This window comes from Ananas comosus, linkage group 6 (genome assembly GCF_001540865.1).
Source record: "Ananas comosus cultivar F153 linkage group 6, ASM154086v1, whole genome shotgun sequence".
NCBI lineage: Eukaryota > Viridiplantae > Streptophyta > Magnoliopsida > Poales > Bromeliaceae > Ananas > Ananas comosus.
In genome coordinates this window covers 13394405-13411504 of record NC_033626.1, presented here as the reverse complement: position 1 = coordinate 13411504, position 17100 = coordinate 13394405, and the positions used below count along the sequence as shown (strand labels likewise).

Here is a 17100-nt window from a genome sequence, read left to right as displayed (position 1 = left end):
AGTTACATCACCAATTTTAGAATCTTCTCAGAATTTCCACCTCAAAGATCGTCCAAAATTACTCGGAAACTTTTTTCAGACACTGTACTCCCAGCCTGGAGATTTGAAATTACCGCATTAAGAAAGGGCAGTCGGCTGACCTACTACTACTAACAAATAGACTGCCTACCTGCTCTGCCATCCTTTTGCAAACCAGCAAACAGCAACTTACAAATTTTTTTCCTAATTTTGTCGGCCGACCGTCAATCGTCCTGGCTAAAATGTCTTATTACTTCACCTTCGCTACGTAAAAGTATGAAAACACCGTTCTCTGATTACGACTCGCAATAAAGAGCCCCGCTGATGCTCTGTAATGGTGATGGCGAGAGTCACATGGGCGATTTCGGAAAGGAAATTTACACAACTTGCATTTAAAGTGGCGTTGAGCGATCGGGAATAAAAATAGTGGCGATAACGCCAACACCACTGTGCCACACCAAAATGAATGAAGCAAAGGCATGATTAGATGGGCTTGCTGTGGCGCCAGACCCACACACGTTCGTGAATTTGATAATATATAGCTTCTCCTAGAAACAACGAAGTGGCGAGTGATGATAACATGGTCCCCCCACAACACCTAACCAAAGCGACAAGCACTAAATATATTCGCACCAAAGAAGTGGAAATATTTAACCACAATAAGTATTGATTCACACCTTTGTTCCCTGGCCTTCTTCTCGCGCAACTCCGCAATGAAGTCCCCTCTGCTCAAACTCCCTTTCTCCAGGCATCGCCACAGCCCGCAGAGCTTTCCGAAATTCGTCTTGCTCGTCGTGTTGATCCTTGTATTCTTTACCAAGATCACCCTATACGACGCGCTGGTCGCTTCGTCTGCCGGTGCTGCGGATGAGGACGCTGCTGCGTATTTTGTTAACCTGACAGAGTGTGACATATTCAGGGGGAAATGGAAGTGGGATTCGGAGATGCCGTACTACACAAACAAGAATTGTTTCACCATCCAAGAGCATCAGAACTGCCTCAAGTACGGGAGGCCGGACCTCAGCTTCTTGAAGTGGAGGTGGAAGCCCGAGAGCTGCGAACTTCCGCGGTTCGATGCAGCGAGGTTCCTCAATCTCGTGAGGCACAAATCCCTGGCATTTGTAGGGGACTCCTTGGCTAGGAACCACATGCAGTCCTTGTTGTGCGTGCTGTCCAAGGTAAATACCCGTATCAAAAATTACTTATTTTTCAGCTGTTTCAAACGCAAATGGCATCAAAAAAATTGCTAACAATTATCAATTATGCTATAATTCTATGATTTTAAACTTCGGCCAGTTTTTTTCTTTTTCCCCCCCTTTTTTTTGTCCCTTTTTCTTAGTGCGGCAGAATCTCCATAGTTGCTTCCCAGACAAATTCTTCCCCATAAAAAATATAATACTTTACGTAGATCAAAATCAGTCATTGGGAACGTCGGCAGTGATTATTTGATTATGCGATCACTACCCAAAATCCCAGTTGTGAAGGATCTTTAAGATCATCTTCAAACCCATCATATCTGTATATATACATGTTCATAACAATATACAGTAATTAGAGTCCGGCATGGTGCCTTCAAAAGTACCAAGCACATCATGCTTGTAAGTTTTTCGCCTTTAGATCTACCACTTTGATTATTTTCATTCGTTAGATCATACTATTCAACCAATTACCCACTCAACCTTAGGAGATAACTATCATCCTAACCGTATATCTCTTAATCCAAGGGCCGAAGACTGACAAGCATCAATGACTTGTATTTTTAAAAATATAGGAGCTCAATCCAATATATATATATATATATATATATATATATATATATATATATATATATATATATATATATTTTATTTTCCTATCCACAAACAACATGAGGAGCAGGTGATCGACGATCGCAAGTGTGTCGTCACGTACAACATGTCGGGACCATATCTTGAATACTTGCCTTTCACCGCGCCCATGCATGCTTCTCAAGTGTAGCCATCGGATGCTTCACTAACCTAAAAGATGAGACACCGATCCGGTCTTTCCGGCCTGCGCTGGAGCTCTGGACCAATCGGGCATCGGACGGACAAGCCCCGCGAAAGCAACAGCTAGTGTTAGTACTGAGACTAGTGAGGTCCAACATCTATGAAGATCGATGTTGATTGTTTTAAATTGACACCATTTTTATGCTTCACATACATACTTTTCTGCACTGTCTCTTTCCTTGCCATTCTTTCATAAAGGTAGGCATCTGTGACCTCGGCCTCTGAAAGTGCTCTCTCTTTGCCATCTTCTCCACCACCCTTCAAATTTTGCTCTATCTCTCTCTCTCTCTCTCTCTCTCTCTCTCTCTCTCTCTCTCCTCCCAGAAACCCATGTTAAGTATCTGAACAATTTCAAATTTCAAGCTCACTCGCTCTCTCTCTCTCTCTCTCTCTCTCTCTCTCTCTCTCTCNTGTGCTCTCAGGAGCATGGAAGTTTCCGTGCTCCTGAGCCGTTTTCGATGATGGTATTTTCGAATAGATGATCGGCTCCGTTAGACTTGATCTAGCGTATTTGAAGTTTCTAGAAAATAATTTTTGTGATTTGTTTATATCATTTACCTAGTGTTCGAAAGGATTCAAAGTCAATAATTTTTAATGGTTAATATCTGCTGTTTCAAGTTTAACGGTATAGAAGTATTCAAATCAGATAAAATTTTGATACAACATTCTTTATACTATCTACAACAAGATCAATATTTCTGATCGAAAGTTTTAGTGCTATATCACCACTTTTTATAGGAATTTTATTTTCAGCCGTTAAAAATTATTGATTTTGAATCCTTTCGATTGCTAGGTAAATGATATCGAAAAATCACAAAAAATATTTTCTAGAAACTTCAAATACGCTAGATCAAGTCTAACGGAGGGTGCGACTGTTCGCATTCGAATTCCATCATCCGAAAACAGCTCAGGAGCCAGAGGGCCTCCTGCTCCTTGAGGAGTACAACAGTCATGCTTCTTATATGATATATATTATATACTATATATAATTATAAGATATATATATATAGTATATAGAGTGAGCTATGATACTTTTTACAAGTATATACATGGTGCTATTAGGTTTTAAGCGCAGTCTGGATCGATTTTTGATTATAATAGCCTTGGATTAAACACTATGTTCAGCCACCTACCACATCTTATCTCAACCTCACATCTCTCCATCTAAGGGCTAAAAACAACAAGTATCATCCCATGATACTTTTACAGAGTATTCATAGCCCTACTAATATATTATATTATATTATATATATTATATATATTAATAATATAGATATATATATTGATTAAGAATACATCTTAAAAGCACCAACCTATTGTGTTTTTAGGTTTTTAGCCCAAAATCTACCTTTGACTACTAATAGCCTCTTCGAATCAAATACATTCCACCTACATACTCAACCCAAGTGGGCTATTACTTATCCAGCCATTACAACACCTCCATCTAAGGACTCAAAATCAAAAGCACCAACTCCTTGGCTGGCTTCAGAAATATCTATCTCAATAATATTATTAGATCATATACATATACACATGCTATGCACATGGATGCTAACATGTGTATGATCAAGTGATTAAGCTAAAACATATGATGAAGCCTTTGTTCTCGTAAGCTCGACCCGATAGTTGGCTTGATCCGTTGGCATTCCCATAATCCCACCTAAAAGAGCTTTTGTATTCTGCATTTTAGACTTATCTTTTGAGAATCCTCTACCTAAAAGGTTTTCGTATCCTGCATTTTAGACTATCTTTTGAGAATCCCCTACCTAAAAGCTCTTTGAATCCTGCATGTTGGATTATCGTTTGAGAATCCCGAATCCCTAACTCTAAGTAAAGTCTTCCCAAGATCTGACAGTGATCTTAATTTGTTTATAAAAATATTAGTTTCCCAGCCTGGAGTTCTGAAAATTACAACACACACACACACACCCAGCATAAAACAGGACCATTACACCTGACATTGTGATCTGTTCTTGCCCCCAAAACTATTATTAGTAATTTAAACAAGACATGCAGTCCAGTACTGCTTCCACTGAAAAATTAATTTACTTAGTCAATCAGTGCCTCTAGTCTATGTCGGTGGCCATGAGAATCACATGAGCGATCTTTGAAAGAAATATACTATTGAATTTATAGATTATTGCAAACGATCTATTTGTAACCTCAATCGATGTGGACCAATATTAGAAGTGGGTTTGGAAGACCTAAGATAATAATAGTGACGAAATCAACAACACATCTAAGGGTTGAAGCTTGAAGATGATGAGATGGGCTTGTAGTGCCAACTCAGCCATGTGAATCAGATAATATAAGTTTTTATATACAAACAAGTGGAGAACATGGCCCGCACGACACTTACCTAAACTCCAACACTGGATATATTCTATGAACGAAAATAAAGGAACTAGCCCCGTTCTTTCTGAGTCTCAAGCGCTAATTCATACCTTGGTTCTCTGACCTCCTCTTCTAACTCTTCAATGAGGTCTCCTCTAATCAAACTCCCCTTCTTGAGGCATCATCACAACCTACAAAGTGTTTCAAAATTAGTTTTCGTTTCAGCGCTAATCCTTCTATTCTTCACCATCATCAGCTTATATAAGCCCTCTTTTCTTCACCCCAACCCATACAAAGTTTCTTTTTCTCCTACAAGTGATCCTCCTCTTTCTTCTTCCTCTTCCTCTTCCTCTTCCTCTTCTTCTTCTTCTTCTTCTTCTCCCTTTCCTCCTAATTCGAATTCTATTAGCTTGGTTAAAGAGTGTAACATATTCAAGGGAGAATGGATTTGGGATCCGGAGATGCCATACTACACAAACATGACTTGTTTTATGATCCAAGAGCACCAGAACTGCATCAAGTATGGCAAACCAGACCTCAACTTCTTGAAGTGGAAATGGAAGCCCGAGGGATGCAAACTCCCGCGGTTCGACCCAGAGAGGTTCCTCGATCTCATGAGGAACAGATCCCTGGCATTTGTGGGGGACTCCTTGGCTAGGAACCATATGCAGTCCTTGATGTGTCTCTTGTCAAAGGTAATGACACAGCCAATATTATTTAGAAAATATGATTTTTCGATTTGCATCGAATGGAAATCCCTCAAAAGATTTACTAATAATTATTGACTATGTAAATAAAATGTGTACACCCAGTCTGACCTGAAGCCACACAAATCCATGATTGAAAAATTCTCAGCAGTAGAATGTATTGTAGTTTACACAGCAAGTAAAGACCCATTTGAAATTAGATCTCACTATCAAAGGCCCATAAAGACAGAAAAGGGAAAAAAAAAATAAAAATCAAGCTTCATCTATTGTATTAGGATTGTTTGCCATTGGGTGAGAAGGCGTAGATTACCTGATGCTGCATTCGCATATGATGATTCAGTTATGGCATTCTGATGATTTCTTCTCCTGAAGTTCTCTATACAGTCTTGAATGTCACAGGTTCAACTTCTTGTCGATCGCTTTGAACTCTATTCTGTTATCTACAATAATCATGAATGCGTTTTCAGACATATAAAATCTTACCATTATAGAATCATATTTGTAACTATTAATGATGCATTATGTTAACTAGAAATACAGGTGAAGATGAAAAGAATCAAAAATCATACATAGTAATAAAGAGCATAGCACACGAAATTTCTGGGATCAGTGCTTGCAAAATATAATTTTTTTTTTTTTCAGGTAGAGCACCCAAAGGACATCTCTGATTCCAGGGACCCAAACTTCAAACGCATGATCTTCAGAAGCTACGGTTTCACCATTTTGATCTTCTGGTCCCCTTTTCTGATCAAAGCCCATGAAATAGATTCAAACGGCCCAACTCACACCGGCCTATGGAACCTCTACCTCGATGAAGCCGACGACAATTGGGCCTCCCAAATAAGCCGGTTCGACTACATAATCATGTCAGCAAGCAACTGGTTCACTCGATCCTCAATGTTCTACGAGAAGGGTCGGCTCGTTGGCTGCCACTACTGCCTAGACGACAATGTGACGGACCTAACTCTCCGCTACTCTCACCGAATGGCTTTTAGAACTGCACTCCGAACCATCAATGAGCTTAACTTCAAAGGAAAGATGATTTTAAGAACGGTGTCACCATCTCACTTTGAGAATGGAGAATGGAACAAGGGAGGAAACTGTATGCGGACATGGCCGTTTCGAAGCAATGATACAAGGTTGGAGGGATTGGAGGCCGAGTTTTATAACATGCAAGTAGAGGAATTTAGGGAAGCGGAGAAGGAAGCGAGAAAGAAGGGGGTGAAACTTATGCTGATGGATACTACAGAAGCAATGTTGTTGAGGCCCGATGGGCACCCAAGCAGATACGGGCACCGGGCGAACGAGAAAGTTACACTGTACAACGATTGCGTGCACTGGTGTTTGCCTGGGCCGATAGATGTGTGGAATGACATGCTGCTTCAGATGCTGAGAGTGTAGATCCCTAAATTGCAATTAAGTTGTGTACTCCGAAAAATTCAAAATTTGTTAGTTAATAACATTTTTTGTTTTCAAACTAGAAATGGTATTAAGCAGATTATACATTTCTGATAGCAGCAATAATAGCTGCATGGAGAATAATTGCTTTATCTGAAAATTTAGAAAAGGACAGAGAATGCATAACAATTAATATACTTGAGAGAATTCGGAGATTACAGGAGACATACTATACACTGCAGCATCAACTTGTGACATTGTAAATAGATAAGATCGGATTGTTTAGAATTTAGCCCGTTGACTCTGCTGAGAGAATTCTTTCCGCAGAACTCTTCTCATGACTTTATTTGACGCGGTTCGAGGAAGAGATGGCACAGCAACGACAGATGAAACCTGTTAAGAGGGAAAAGATAATGAAATATTATGTGTTTGTACACATTTCACATACCACCTTCCAAGCAAGGAAAAGAAAGAATATCAGCAAAAGGTAAAAGAGTACCCTAAAGAGAGGATTCAGTTTCTTCTGCAAAGCAGAGTTGAATTCCCTCTTCAATTGATCCAGGTCTTCTTTCACATTACTCTGATCTTTGAAGACGACTGCCAAGAATAACTGTTCAGGACCACCACCAAGCGGTGGGACCCCAACAGCAGCAGTCTCGAGAATTGTATCTTTAACTCCATTACAAACTCTTTCGATCTCAATGGAACTTACCTAAGCATAAATATCAAACAGTGATATCAATTGAATTACGTAAGCTTAGTTATGGTCTTGGAGTCGATTTACTTTTGTTTCGAGTTTAACCTTAATGCCACCAAGATTCATAGTGTCATCTGCACGACCATGTGCTCTGTAATACCCTCCAGCTGTCCGTTCAAATTCATCCCCATGCCTTCGGAGAACCTGCATTTGATATCTTAGATTGAAAACATACAAATTCTTTGGGGCGACAACAAAGGCTCAGATTTACTATTACCTTCCCATTCCAAACTGGCATGCCTGCGAAATAGACATCATAATGATTAGCATTTAGTAAGGTGGTAGATGCTCCAAACATTGTTGGATCAAGAGCTAGCTCTCCAATCCCAGCTTTATTCGGCGGCTGCAATTTAGAGAAAAGAACATGGTAATCGCTGCTTAGCAATTGCATGCAAAACTTTTCTTACAACCCCTAATACAATTTCTAGATTACATTGACTGATAGGATTAACAATTTTACCACATTTATGCAAGCTTCTTCTACAATTTAAAGAACAGAACATGGTAAACACTGCTTAGCAATTGCTTGCAAAACTTTTCCTAAAAGCCCTAAATTTCTAAACTACAGTAAATGAAAGGATTAACAATTTTAACCACATTTATGCAAGCTTCCATTAAAGAATGAGATGCTGAATTAAACTTACTAGTGGCTTTCCATCACTGTCAAGAATAAATAGGCTGCATCCCATAGCAGGTGTACTAAATGCAGATAACACTTGAGGCTGTAGCAGTGAGCCGGTAATAAATCCGCCTCCAATCTCTGTGCCTCCACAGTACTCAATGACAGGCTTGTAGTTCGCTCTTCCCATCAACCATAGGTACTCATCTACACTAGATGCCTCTCCAGTGGAGCCAAAGCATCTACCAATGTGTAAAGAAGAAAAGAAAGAAGATCATGTGGGCACGACTTCTAGTACGGGAATTGGGAAAGCAACTCGATGCACTTCTATTCCTATGGTCGCTAAACTGATAAGGTAACATATGAAAACTGAAAAGCTGCACAATCTGGAACTTTATCTTACCGAATAGTAGACCAATCAAGGCCCCCAGTGCAATTTGTGTTTTTCCAAGCACGGACAATACTTGGAACCACGCCAAGCATTGTTACCTTAGCATCCTACCAATTAAAGGAAAAAAAAGTTTCCGTACTATAAGCGGAAATGTTTTTTGAGTTTTGTAAGTTGTTCACACAATTCAATAGTATCAAGAAGAAGACAATAAATAGTGTAAATACATGCAGATGAGAAGCCATTAAAACATTGGGTAAGTACACTACCAAGTGCCCACCGAGTCCAAAAGAGAAGGCAAAGCAATGTGGCTAACCAGTCAAAAGTATCATCATATCCAAGAATTTTGTGTCTGAATTTAATGTACCTGCACAAACTTTGCGAAACCTGAACCAAGAGGGGAGCCGTTGTATAGTGCCATGGAAGCTCCATTCAGTAATGAGGCATAAACAAGCCAAGGGCCCATCATCCAACCAAGATTAGTAGGCCATGCAACAACATCACCCTTGCGGATATCCATATGACACCATGCATCAGCAGCAGCCTTTAGAGGAGTTGCGTGTGTCCATGGAATTGCCTTTGGTTCCCCTGAGAAAGGACAAACAAAGAAGGTAATTTGACATTTGGGAATAATGAAATATGATATAACTGATTAAATATCCAAAGACCCACAGAAAAGCTTATACTAGATGAGAAATTAATCAAACTAATTTATTATAAAAAATCCAAAATTAAGTTTGGAAGAAGTGGGGAGGTTTCATGGACTTTTTATGGACTTAAACATTACGAAATAAATTTTCCTAACAAGTTTTCCTTTGTCCAAGTTTGGCACTCCTTTATCTGGTGAAGGATTCAATACTGGTATATGCTTCATTTAGATGTAAATATATATATATACAAGGTTTTAAGTGCCCGTCGGCACGGACCGTATCCACTGTGCCGTATCGTGCCAACAAGATACCGGCACGATACAGATCCCGTGCCGATGGCACAGCTCAAAACCTTCTATTCTTTAAATTAGTAAGTAATTTCCTCAATAAAGTTCAAAAGATGTGATAAAAGGACATAATAAATAGTTAGAATATTTTGTTGCTAAAGAAAATAAATATTTCATACTATTATGTGTCGGCACACAAGAATTTTTTTGACCGGCACGTATCGGTACGGCTCGGCACGGCTCGGCACGCACCGTGCCGGTAAGTTTCCGACACAACCTCGTGCCACGACACTTAAATCCTTGTATATATATATATATATATATATATATATATATGTTAGTACATATAAGAATGAACATAGAAACTTTCACTGACACACTAAGGCTGCAAGGTCGCAACTTACATATTTGATTTAACATGATATACACACATGCTGCACGTGATTTTTCTGTTATACACCATTTTGTGCTGTATCCTTGTACCCATTCAGCATAAACAGCATTCCAAGCAAAGGAAAAAGGAAAAGAAGCAAGCTAGATAGTATTTAGGACTACTGGTGATATCTGATAATGTTTAGGTGATACTGTTATTGTGATAATAGGCCAAGGAACCTAATTTAGCTCTACATAATTATTGAAAACACAACTATTACAACTACTGAAGCCTACCTTTGTTTATAGGATGCAGAAAAAGGCTGCAATATTAAGAACAATGAAACTCACCTGTAGTCCCCGAGGAAAAGAGGATGTTTGTGAAGGCCTCTATGGGTTGTTCTACTGCCACGTAATCATTATATCTGTAGTTTCCAAATAAGTAATAAAGATTTAGAACTTCCTAAATATCCGCTGTGTGTGATAGTCGATTTAGATCTATATTCTCCAAAGCTCGAGAAACTTCATTATATATCTAGAAATAGAGAAACATTGTACAACGCCTACAAGAATATACTTCATGAGATAAATTACTATCTACTTTCATCGGAAACTTGGAATAGAAAAGCAAGTAGATTCGAATTATTAGGTGTTAGTGCAATTTGACGAAAGTTAGCACCACACTTGACCATGATCTCTCATCATACAATTCAAAATATTTAAAAGATACTCAACTCACAGGGAATCCTGAGAATATAAATGACCAAAAAAAACCATATTTTTATTATAAAAGTGGAAAGAGAAAAGGGAACACATGAGCAAAAGGCTTTCATAATTCATACTTGATATGTTTCACTCTTCCCAAGAAGTCATGCCAAGATATATCATCGTCACGCAATCCTGCTATGAAGTTGGAGCCTTTTGTAGGGAGCACAACAGCTAGCGGAGCATGAGCATCAACAACTCTACTGAAATACCAAAATTACAGCGTGAGAAAGGGTTATAATCTACCAGGTCTGGCGTATATGAAAAGAAGAGACCATTACAGCACCTATATAGGGGAAGTTTCTTTTCACCACGAATGATATATTCCTACAACCATAAAGTTAAATAGTAAACGAGCGTTCAAAATCGCTTCGAAAGAGTAAAGAGCTGCATAATAAAAAATAAACCAAAATGATAGGATTCAATGGATACTCAAACTCTGAATTTCATCTGTAAGAGGACTCAAGGACATTTATCTTATCTACCAGCATTACAGATTTGCCAGCAAAGAAAGACAGCAATTGTATGCCAATAATACAAAGATTAGCTTAAGCATAGGCAAAATAGGCAAGTCTAGGCCGGCTAGAGAAAATATTACAGCTTTAGAGAAAAAAAAGCATAACTCGCCAGTTAATCATCCAATTCAGCAATGATAAATGCTGACCTGAGTAAAAATTGCTTTTGCATTTGAAATTTTGAGTCTTGTTGATATTTCAGTAGAAGCAAAACTATCAGCAATGGAGACGACCACATAGCCTGCTAACACAACAGCAAGGTAGATGACTACAGCATTCACATGCATCGGCATGTCAATTGCAATAGCAGATCCTTTTGCCAAGTCCAGTGAGTCCAGTGCATTAGCCACAGTACTGCAAAATTAAATGCCATTATTACTTTTCACCAACTTGAATAATAAAAGTTTATCTTAGATATATCAATAGAAAAAAAAAAAAGATTTCCTGGAAAAAGAACTCTCGGGACACATAATGGAAATAAGATTAAGATGAGATAACTAGTAGAGAAAACAAGTGTTCTTCAATAAGAAAAAAAGGAAAAAGAAAAGACAAGTTGCATTCCCATTTTAACCGGAGAAACAAATAGGATGACAAGAGCAGACGCATTCGAGCATTAAAGAAAAAACAAGCACATTCAAATTGAAAGTAGACAGCCAAAGAAAAAAGGTTCAAAAGTAGACGGCTCTTTTGATGATATAAACATTACCAGACTTCTGCTCTCAATTCCTCAAGTGTCATTCGATTGACAGGCATGTCATCACAGCCTTCATCTCTCCATATCACCACGACATCATCGGCATCTCTTTTACCATTCAAAATCAAGCAATTCTCAGCAGAATTTAAATAAGCCCCGGGTAACCATTGACCTCCAGGATAAGAATCACTTTCACGCAGAATGCATGACGGCTGCACGCTGAATTTTATCCTCATCTCCTCAAAAATCATTTTCCAGTATTCCTGTAAGGAGAATATTAAAAAAAAAAAAAAAACATAGAGACCAATTGCGTTCGTAATATTACATAATGAACAACCAACAATGGGAATTTTCCAGAAATACCTCAGGGTTCGAGACAGAGAATTTCTGGAAGTCCGAAAAGCTAGCTATAGGATTGTTATATGCCGAGCCAAGTAATTCTTTCCCGCGCTTCTCTAATAACCGACCAATATTTGTTGAGACTGCTTCCTCTCTGCTCATTCATACTTAGCCATTCAACAAAATTTCGAGGAACAGTCGCGACAGAAAAATAACTGAGCAAATAGCAAACAACAAAGAGATTCGTCGATGAACATTTTACGACATCTTTTATGATACAAGTGTTATCTAATCACGCAACTTAGTACGGTATCTTAAAAAAACTAATCTTTATTCTCCTTTTCTCCAATATCCTCCCCCAGGAAACGAAACTTTGTCGCCAAAAACTCATCTTGCTACTTCTAATCGCATCACGCTACTTCAAATTTACAAGATTTAACCCACGAGTAGTTAGCTTATTAACTTTTCCAATTTCGCCTACAAGCTCTTCTGCATCCAACTGAATCTAAACAACCCAGAAATGACTCCGACTAAACATTTGAAAACCAAATTTCAACAACCTAATATCATAAAACATCTATTTTCTTTTTCTAATTCTTTTATTAGCCTCGAGATAGAGGAGAGAGAGAGGGGATTACATGTTCGGAATCCACGCGGGGGGAGTATCGGAATCGTAATCCTTGTAGCACCCGTAGTACAGCATCTGATGCAAAGCGAACGGGAGATTAGGGTTTAGGAGGCGCTTCGATATCTCCCTCCACGCCTCGGGTCCCGAGCTCCCGGACTCCCGGAGCACCTCACGGAGCGCCACGCGGAGCTTCTCGGCCTCGTCCGATGCCACTCCGACGGCGGCGATGTCCTCCGACCATATCCGATCGAGCGCCGCGTACGCCATTCGCACCCCTCTATACTCTCCGCCGAGCTCCGCCGCGTGTTTCTCTCTCTATCGCTCTCTCTCTCTCTCTCTCTCTCTCTCCTCCTCCGACGACGACGAGTAAGAAGACGACGCCACTCTTGGTTATGCTGCGGGTTCGGATTTATTTACATTAACGTGATCCTCAAAAAAATTAACCCGAAAAACCCGAAAATGTTGCAATTTTTCCTTTTCTTTTATTTTGTGAGTAGGGAGGGAGAAGCAATTTAGTAGTGGGCGAAGGGCTAAAATCGAGCACAACTTTTTTATTTGAAAAAAGAAAAAGAGTACGTGATTGGACGAATAATTGGAATGGTTGGTCAAGTTCGGTAGCAAGCTTTAAAAAGAAGATAGGGATGTTACCGGGTCGGATACTAATACATGAGGATCCGATTCGATTTTTTTCATACCACCTCTCTTTTACGGATATTTTTAAACACCGTAACCTCAAAAGAGTCTCATCAAAGTTCCAAAATCATGAACAAAAATAAAAACTCTTGCTAATTTTCCTACAAATCATCTCTAGCGCAAGCGATAAAAATAGCACCCGTCCTTTTTTAGTCGCGACTCACACGTAATTATTGTCCAAACCTGATCTGTCACATCAAACAAGAATCAGCTAATAAATTTCAATTTTACAAGCCACTAAATATTATCCTTTTCCATTTTAAGAGAATGCGAACCCATGGCAACTATGTGGTCCGAGTAAAATGAAATGAATAATTTCACATACAACACTACAACTGATGACACAAAGAAACGGCATATTGTATAAACTGACGACGAATCTATCTCAAAGTTACAAATTACTGATTACAACAAGAGCTGCGGTAGAAAAAATATATATAAACTAATCAGCACTCCCCGGAAGAAGCTTCCTGTTTGACTGGAAAGCAGTCGAGCTTGTGGTACCGAACCGCGCAGCGGCCGCTGGGATAACTCTTGAAGGTGACAAAACCTCGACGAGCGACAAATTGTACGAGTCCGTCCCTAGTCCGCTTCGCAACCATCCATTTCCCCCAGAGAAGCCACCCTTCATGACCCAACAGTTCTTGAAGCCAAGACCAGTTAGCGCCCTCGCAACAGTTTTCGCCGTATCAGAATACCTGCATATTTCAGCAACATACTCTCATTAACAGGGGAAATAAAAAATTGAGAGATCGAAACAATTTTATTTAGTCCGTAAAGTCCGATTTCAGATTTCAATTGTGCTCTCAGAATTTCTGTTTCACCTTTAAGTTTTCCGCAAACAATTTTAGTCTACCAACCTAAGAAAACTGTAACAATGATATTGATCAGACTCAAAACTGTTACGCGGGAGGAGCATTCAGTTACAATATTCTCAAAATTGAGTCACATTAAAATGGAAATCAAACTTCAGGAACTTTATTCTAATAAAACCACAAATAACAAAAAAAAAGTGATTAATAAAGTAAAAGTTGAGTTAAATAAAACCTACGAGTCCATTAGTACGATGTTAGAACCCTTGTTGACTCTCTTGAGGTACGAAATCTTTACTGCGACTATTTCTGCCTCAACTTTCTTCACATTCCTCACCAAGCCTTTTATCTTGCTAGGTAGTTCCTCCAAACTACAGAAAATGGGGTTCCATTGTCAGGTTATTCCGTAATTGCTTGAAGTAAGAAGCTATGAGGGGAAAAGACTTACGGCACAGAGATCATCTTGCTCTTGGCACTAGAGGGGAGCCGAGGTACTCCAGCTTTACTCTTATCTTTCTCCGACCGTATATCGATCATAAGATAGTTTTGCGAACAAATAAGGTCAAGAGATTGAGCAGGGCTGAGATCGCCTACCAAAAAGAGAAATTAATGAACTCGACATTAACATGAAGTCATGAAGACCACCTCCAACACAGAAACTGTAGATGTGTAATCTCAGATCTTTCTAAGTTCCCATGTTTTTTACACTCTTTAAAAAAAAAAAAACAAAAAAAAAAACAAATCACTTACAACTCAGGCTATATGAAAATAAAAAATATAAAAAAAAACATTACTATCTTACTCATAGAGTACCAGAGCTATTTTCTTGTGTCATTCACTAGTAGCTTTTGCGGATTTTGAAATCTCAAATCAATTAAATGAACTGTCTACAATTACAAAAAAAGTTTTGATCAAAAAGTTTTTTTCCGTTAGAGCGAGCGTTGCCATCAAAACAATTTTAGCCATACTTTCTGTTGAAACAATTTCCAAGAACTCCACCATATATTTTCGATTCAATCCACTGTAACTTGACGAAATTAAACACAGCATAGATAATAAACTAAAACATTTTCTCCTTCTTCATAGTATGGAAATTGCCATAGCATTCCTCTGCGACGTAATGCTTCTTCCTGATTAAAGATATGTTGAACCACCTTCTCAAAATCTAATTCTTAAAAACTATGTGGGCAAGAAAAGAAAATTTCATAGCCTTGAACCAAATAATGTACCTTTATAACCCCGAAGATTGAAAGAAACTGCTGACCAAATTGGCGGAAGGAGAAGATACGCAAGAAATAAAGCTCCAGCTGATACAACAATCACCGAAGGATCCGATGATGCAATTGTCTCAACAGTGGCAGAGGCAATAGGCTTTGCGCCTTCTATGACCTTTGTGCTCTGCTTCGCAGCATCTGCAACTGTCTACTGACATAAAAAAAAGTATCAGTCTTTGAGCAAACCAATTTACTTGTCATGAATGTTAAATAACTTTGTGGAGTTTACAAAAACTCAATAAGAATGTGAAGTAGTTAATATGGTACATTGAAACTTGAAAAGATCCCACACATGCAAACAATCTGATCCAACATTAACTACACGATCTGATAAGTGTTAGGTCTACAGAGTTGAATATAAGATATTAAAATATCATCGTATAATGATCCGATTAAAGCATTCGAAGAAATTGGCGAATTCAAACAAGAAATAGAAAGAAATAACAGGGATCAACCTTGGCAGCAGACAAAACAGGGCTGGGATCAACACCAGCACTCTGAAGAGCCTCCTTGGCCAGCTTAGAAGCATCTGAAACGACCGGCAAAGCAATCTTAAGCGCTTCCTCGCCAGCACTTTTGAGGACCGGAAGCGCGGCGTCGACCCCTGGCTTCAGTGTATCACTCAAGACCTTAAATATGTTCAGGGTGAAGTCCACAACTTTGGAACCCACATCCTCAACCTGGTCAATTGTGCTCTCCACCTAATCAAAATAGAGCAAATTTTCAAGAATTTTAGGAGTTTCAATGTAATTTAAGAAGAGTTCTCTAGCAATTCGCATAAACTTAGCAGGGATATTAAATACTAGAGCAAAAAATATATATATATACACATTAAAATACCCTCGGTAACTTATTTCTACAGCAAAATAAGAAGCACCAAAGCAAGGCTTTGGTTGTTGAGGCTTAAAATCTTATTTCTGCTCTAGAAATTTCTTTTTTTTTATAAAATCAAAACAAGTTCGAAAAGATTCGGCAATTTTGCATTAAAGGTTTCAAAATTGCTCATTTATACTCCCCTGAATCGTACAAAAAATCTAATTATTTTTTTCTTACTCAACAACATTCCTACCGAGAGAGAGAGAGAGAGAGAGAGAGAGAGAGAGGGTGAAGGAGCAACAATGCCTTAGTGAGGGAATCGACGATGCTCTCTTTGGAGAAGGCGAGAGCCTTGGCCTCGGAGTAGGAAGCGGAAGTGGCGAAGAGGGCGACGAGGGAGAGCGCCGCGGGGGAAGCGTGGGAGCGAGGTGGAGAAGAAGAAGATGCCCTACGCAGCGCCCGGGGATTGGGCTTGGTCGAAGAAGAAGAAGAAGAAGAAGGAGAAGGAGGAGGAGGAGGAGGCCTCGCCACCGCCGCAGCTCGGAACGCCATTCCCTTTGAAGCTCACCACACGTGCACAAACACAGCAATTTCGATTCGACGGTGCGTGATATAATAAGCGTGGCGGAGAACCTCGGAGGGATGGGGTTGCGATGGCCAGGAACACTGTCTGAGCGAAGCACAATGTGTGGCCACTCTTTATGACAACGACTCCTCTAAAAGTTACTATTGCTTTTTAAAATTTAATTTATTATAATTCATAGGTAATTTTATTAGCAAATTACAAGTACATAAAAAATGATAAAAAAAAACAATGGATAGATTATGAGCTTCTACACTTTCATCTCTTCGGGAATAAAAAATAATAATATTTAGATGCAATTGCAACAAATTATTAATATAATTAAAAAAACAGTAATATTATATCATATTAGTTTTTACATCATTAAAACATTAATTTTAAACTTTGTGATTACCACAAAATTAAGCATGAAGATCATGAAACT

The 17100-nt window shown here is 38.9% G+C and overlaps 3 protein-coding genes across 4 annotated transcripts; 1 reads left to right on the top strand and 2 right to left on the bottom strand.

Moving 5' to 3' along the window:
- On the top strand, positions 499–6628 carry LOC109711439 (protein trichome birefringence-like 19). Of its 2 annotated transcripts, XM_020234467.1 has the most exons (3): positions 499–1196; positions 4817–5074; positions 5729–6628. In XM_020234467.1, the coding sequence occupies exons 1-3, from the start codon at positions 732–734 to the stop codon at positions 6485–6487; spliced, it is 1482 nt and encodes a 493-aa protein (XP_020090056.1). In that variant the 5' UTR covers positions 499–731; the 3' UTR covers positions 6488–6628. The 2 variants fall into 2 exon arrangements, with proteins under 2 accessions (XP_020090056.1, XP_020090057.1); XM_020234468.1 differs by lacking the exon at positions 4817–5074 and having other exon boundaries at positions 520–1196; positions 5729–6625.
- LOC109711437 (probable acyl-activating enzyme 17, peroxisomal) lies at positions 6645–13031 on the bottom strand. The gene is made up of 14 exons (XM_020234465.1): positions 12509–13031; positions 11895–12024; positions 11544–11794; positions 10987–11191; positions 10609–10649; positions 10400–10525; positions 9909–9982; positions 8616–8836; positions 8264–8358; positions 7886–8102; positions 7459–7584; positions 7287–7385; positions 6984–7196; positions 6645–6877 (listed from the first exon to the last, which is right to left on the bottom strand). Exons 1-14 carry the CDS (start codon positions 12763–12765, stop codon positions 6767–6769), a joined length of 2166 nt encoding a protein of 721 aa, XP_020090054.1. The 5' UTR covers positions 12766–13031; the 3' UTR covers positions 6645–6766.
- LOC109711443 (calcium sensing receptor, chloroplastic) lies at positions 13404–16758 on the bottom strand. The gene is made up of 6 exons (XM_020234470.1): positions 16400–16758; positions 15733–15978; positions 15233–15425; positions 14452–14593; positions 14243–14374; positions 13404–13889 (listed from the first exon to the last, which is right to left on the bottom strand). Exons 1-6 carry the CDS (start codon positions 16643–16645, stop codon positions 13634–13636), a joined length of 1215 nt encoding a protein of 404 aa, XP_020090059.1. The 5' UTR covers positions 16646–16758; the 3' UTR covers positions 13404–13633.

What these genes read in the sequence shown, in the direction of transcription:
- LOC109711439 (XM_020234467.1), top strand. Translation starts at nt 732, where the DNA reads ATGAAGTCCCCTCTGCTCAAACTCCCTTTCTCCAGGCATCGCCACAGC. An exon ending in TGTTGTGCGTGCTGTCCAAG is followed by an intron (nt 1,197 to 4,816) that starts GTAAATACCCGT and finishes AACATATTCAAG; the next exon opens with GGAGAATGGATTTGGGATCC. An exon ending in TGATGTGTCTCTTGTCAAAG is followed by an intron (nt 5,075 to 5,728) that starts GTAATGACACAG and finishes TTTTTTTTTCAG; the next exon opens with GTAGAGCACCCAAAGGACAT.
- LOC109711437 (XM_020234465.1), bottom strand. Translation starts at nt 12,765, where the DNA reads ATGGCGTACGCGGCGCTCGATCGGATATGGTCGGAGGACATCGCCGCC. An exon ending in TCTCTGTCTCGAACCCTGAG is followed by an intron (nt 11,795 to 11,894) that starts GTATTTCTGGAA and finishes TTCTCCTTACAG; the next exon opens with GAATACTGGAAAATGATTTT. An exon ending in GGAAGAGTGAAACATATCAA is followed by an intron (nt 9,983 to 10,399) that starts GTATGAATTATG and finishes TGGAAACTACAG; the next exon opens with ATATAATGATTACGTGGCAG.
- LOC109711443 (XM_020234470.1), bottom strand. Translation starts at nt 16,645, where the DNA reads ATGGCGTTCCGAGCTGCGGCGGTGGCGAGGCCTCCTCCTCCTCCTCCT. An exon ending in CTGTTTTGTCTGCTGCCAAG is followed by an intron (nt 15,426 to 15,732) that starts GTTGATCCCTGT and finishes TTATGTCAGTAG; the next exon opens with ACAGTTGCAGATGCTGCGAA. An exon ending in CAATCTTCGGGGTTATAAAG is followed by an intron (nt 14,594 to 15,232) that starts GTACATTATTTG and finishes TCTTTTTGGTAG; the next exon opens with GCGATCTCAGCCCTGCTCAA.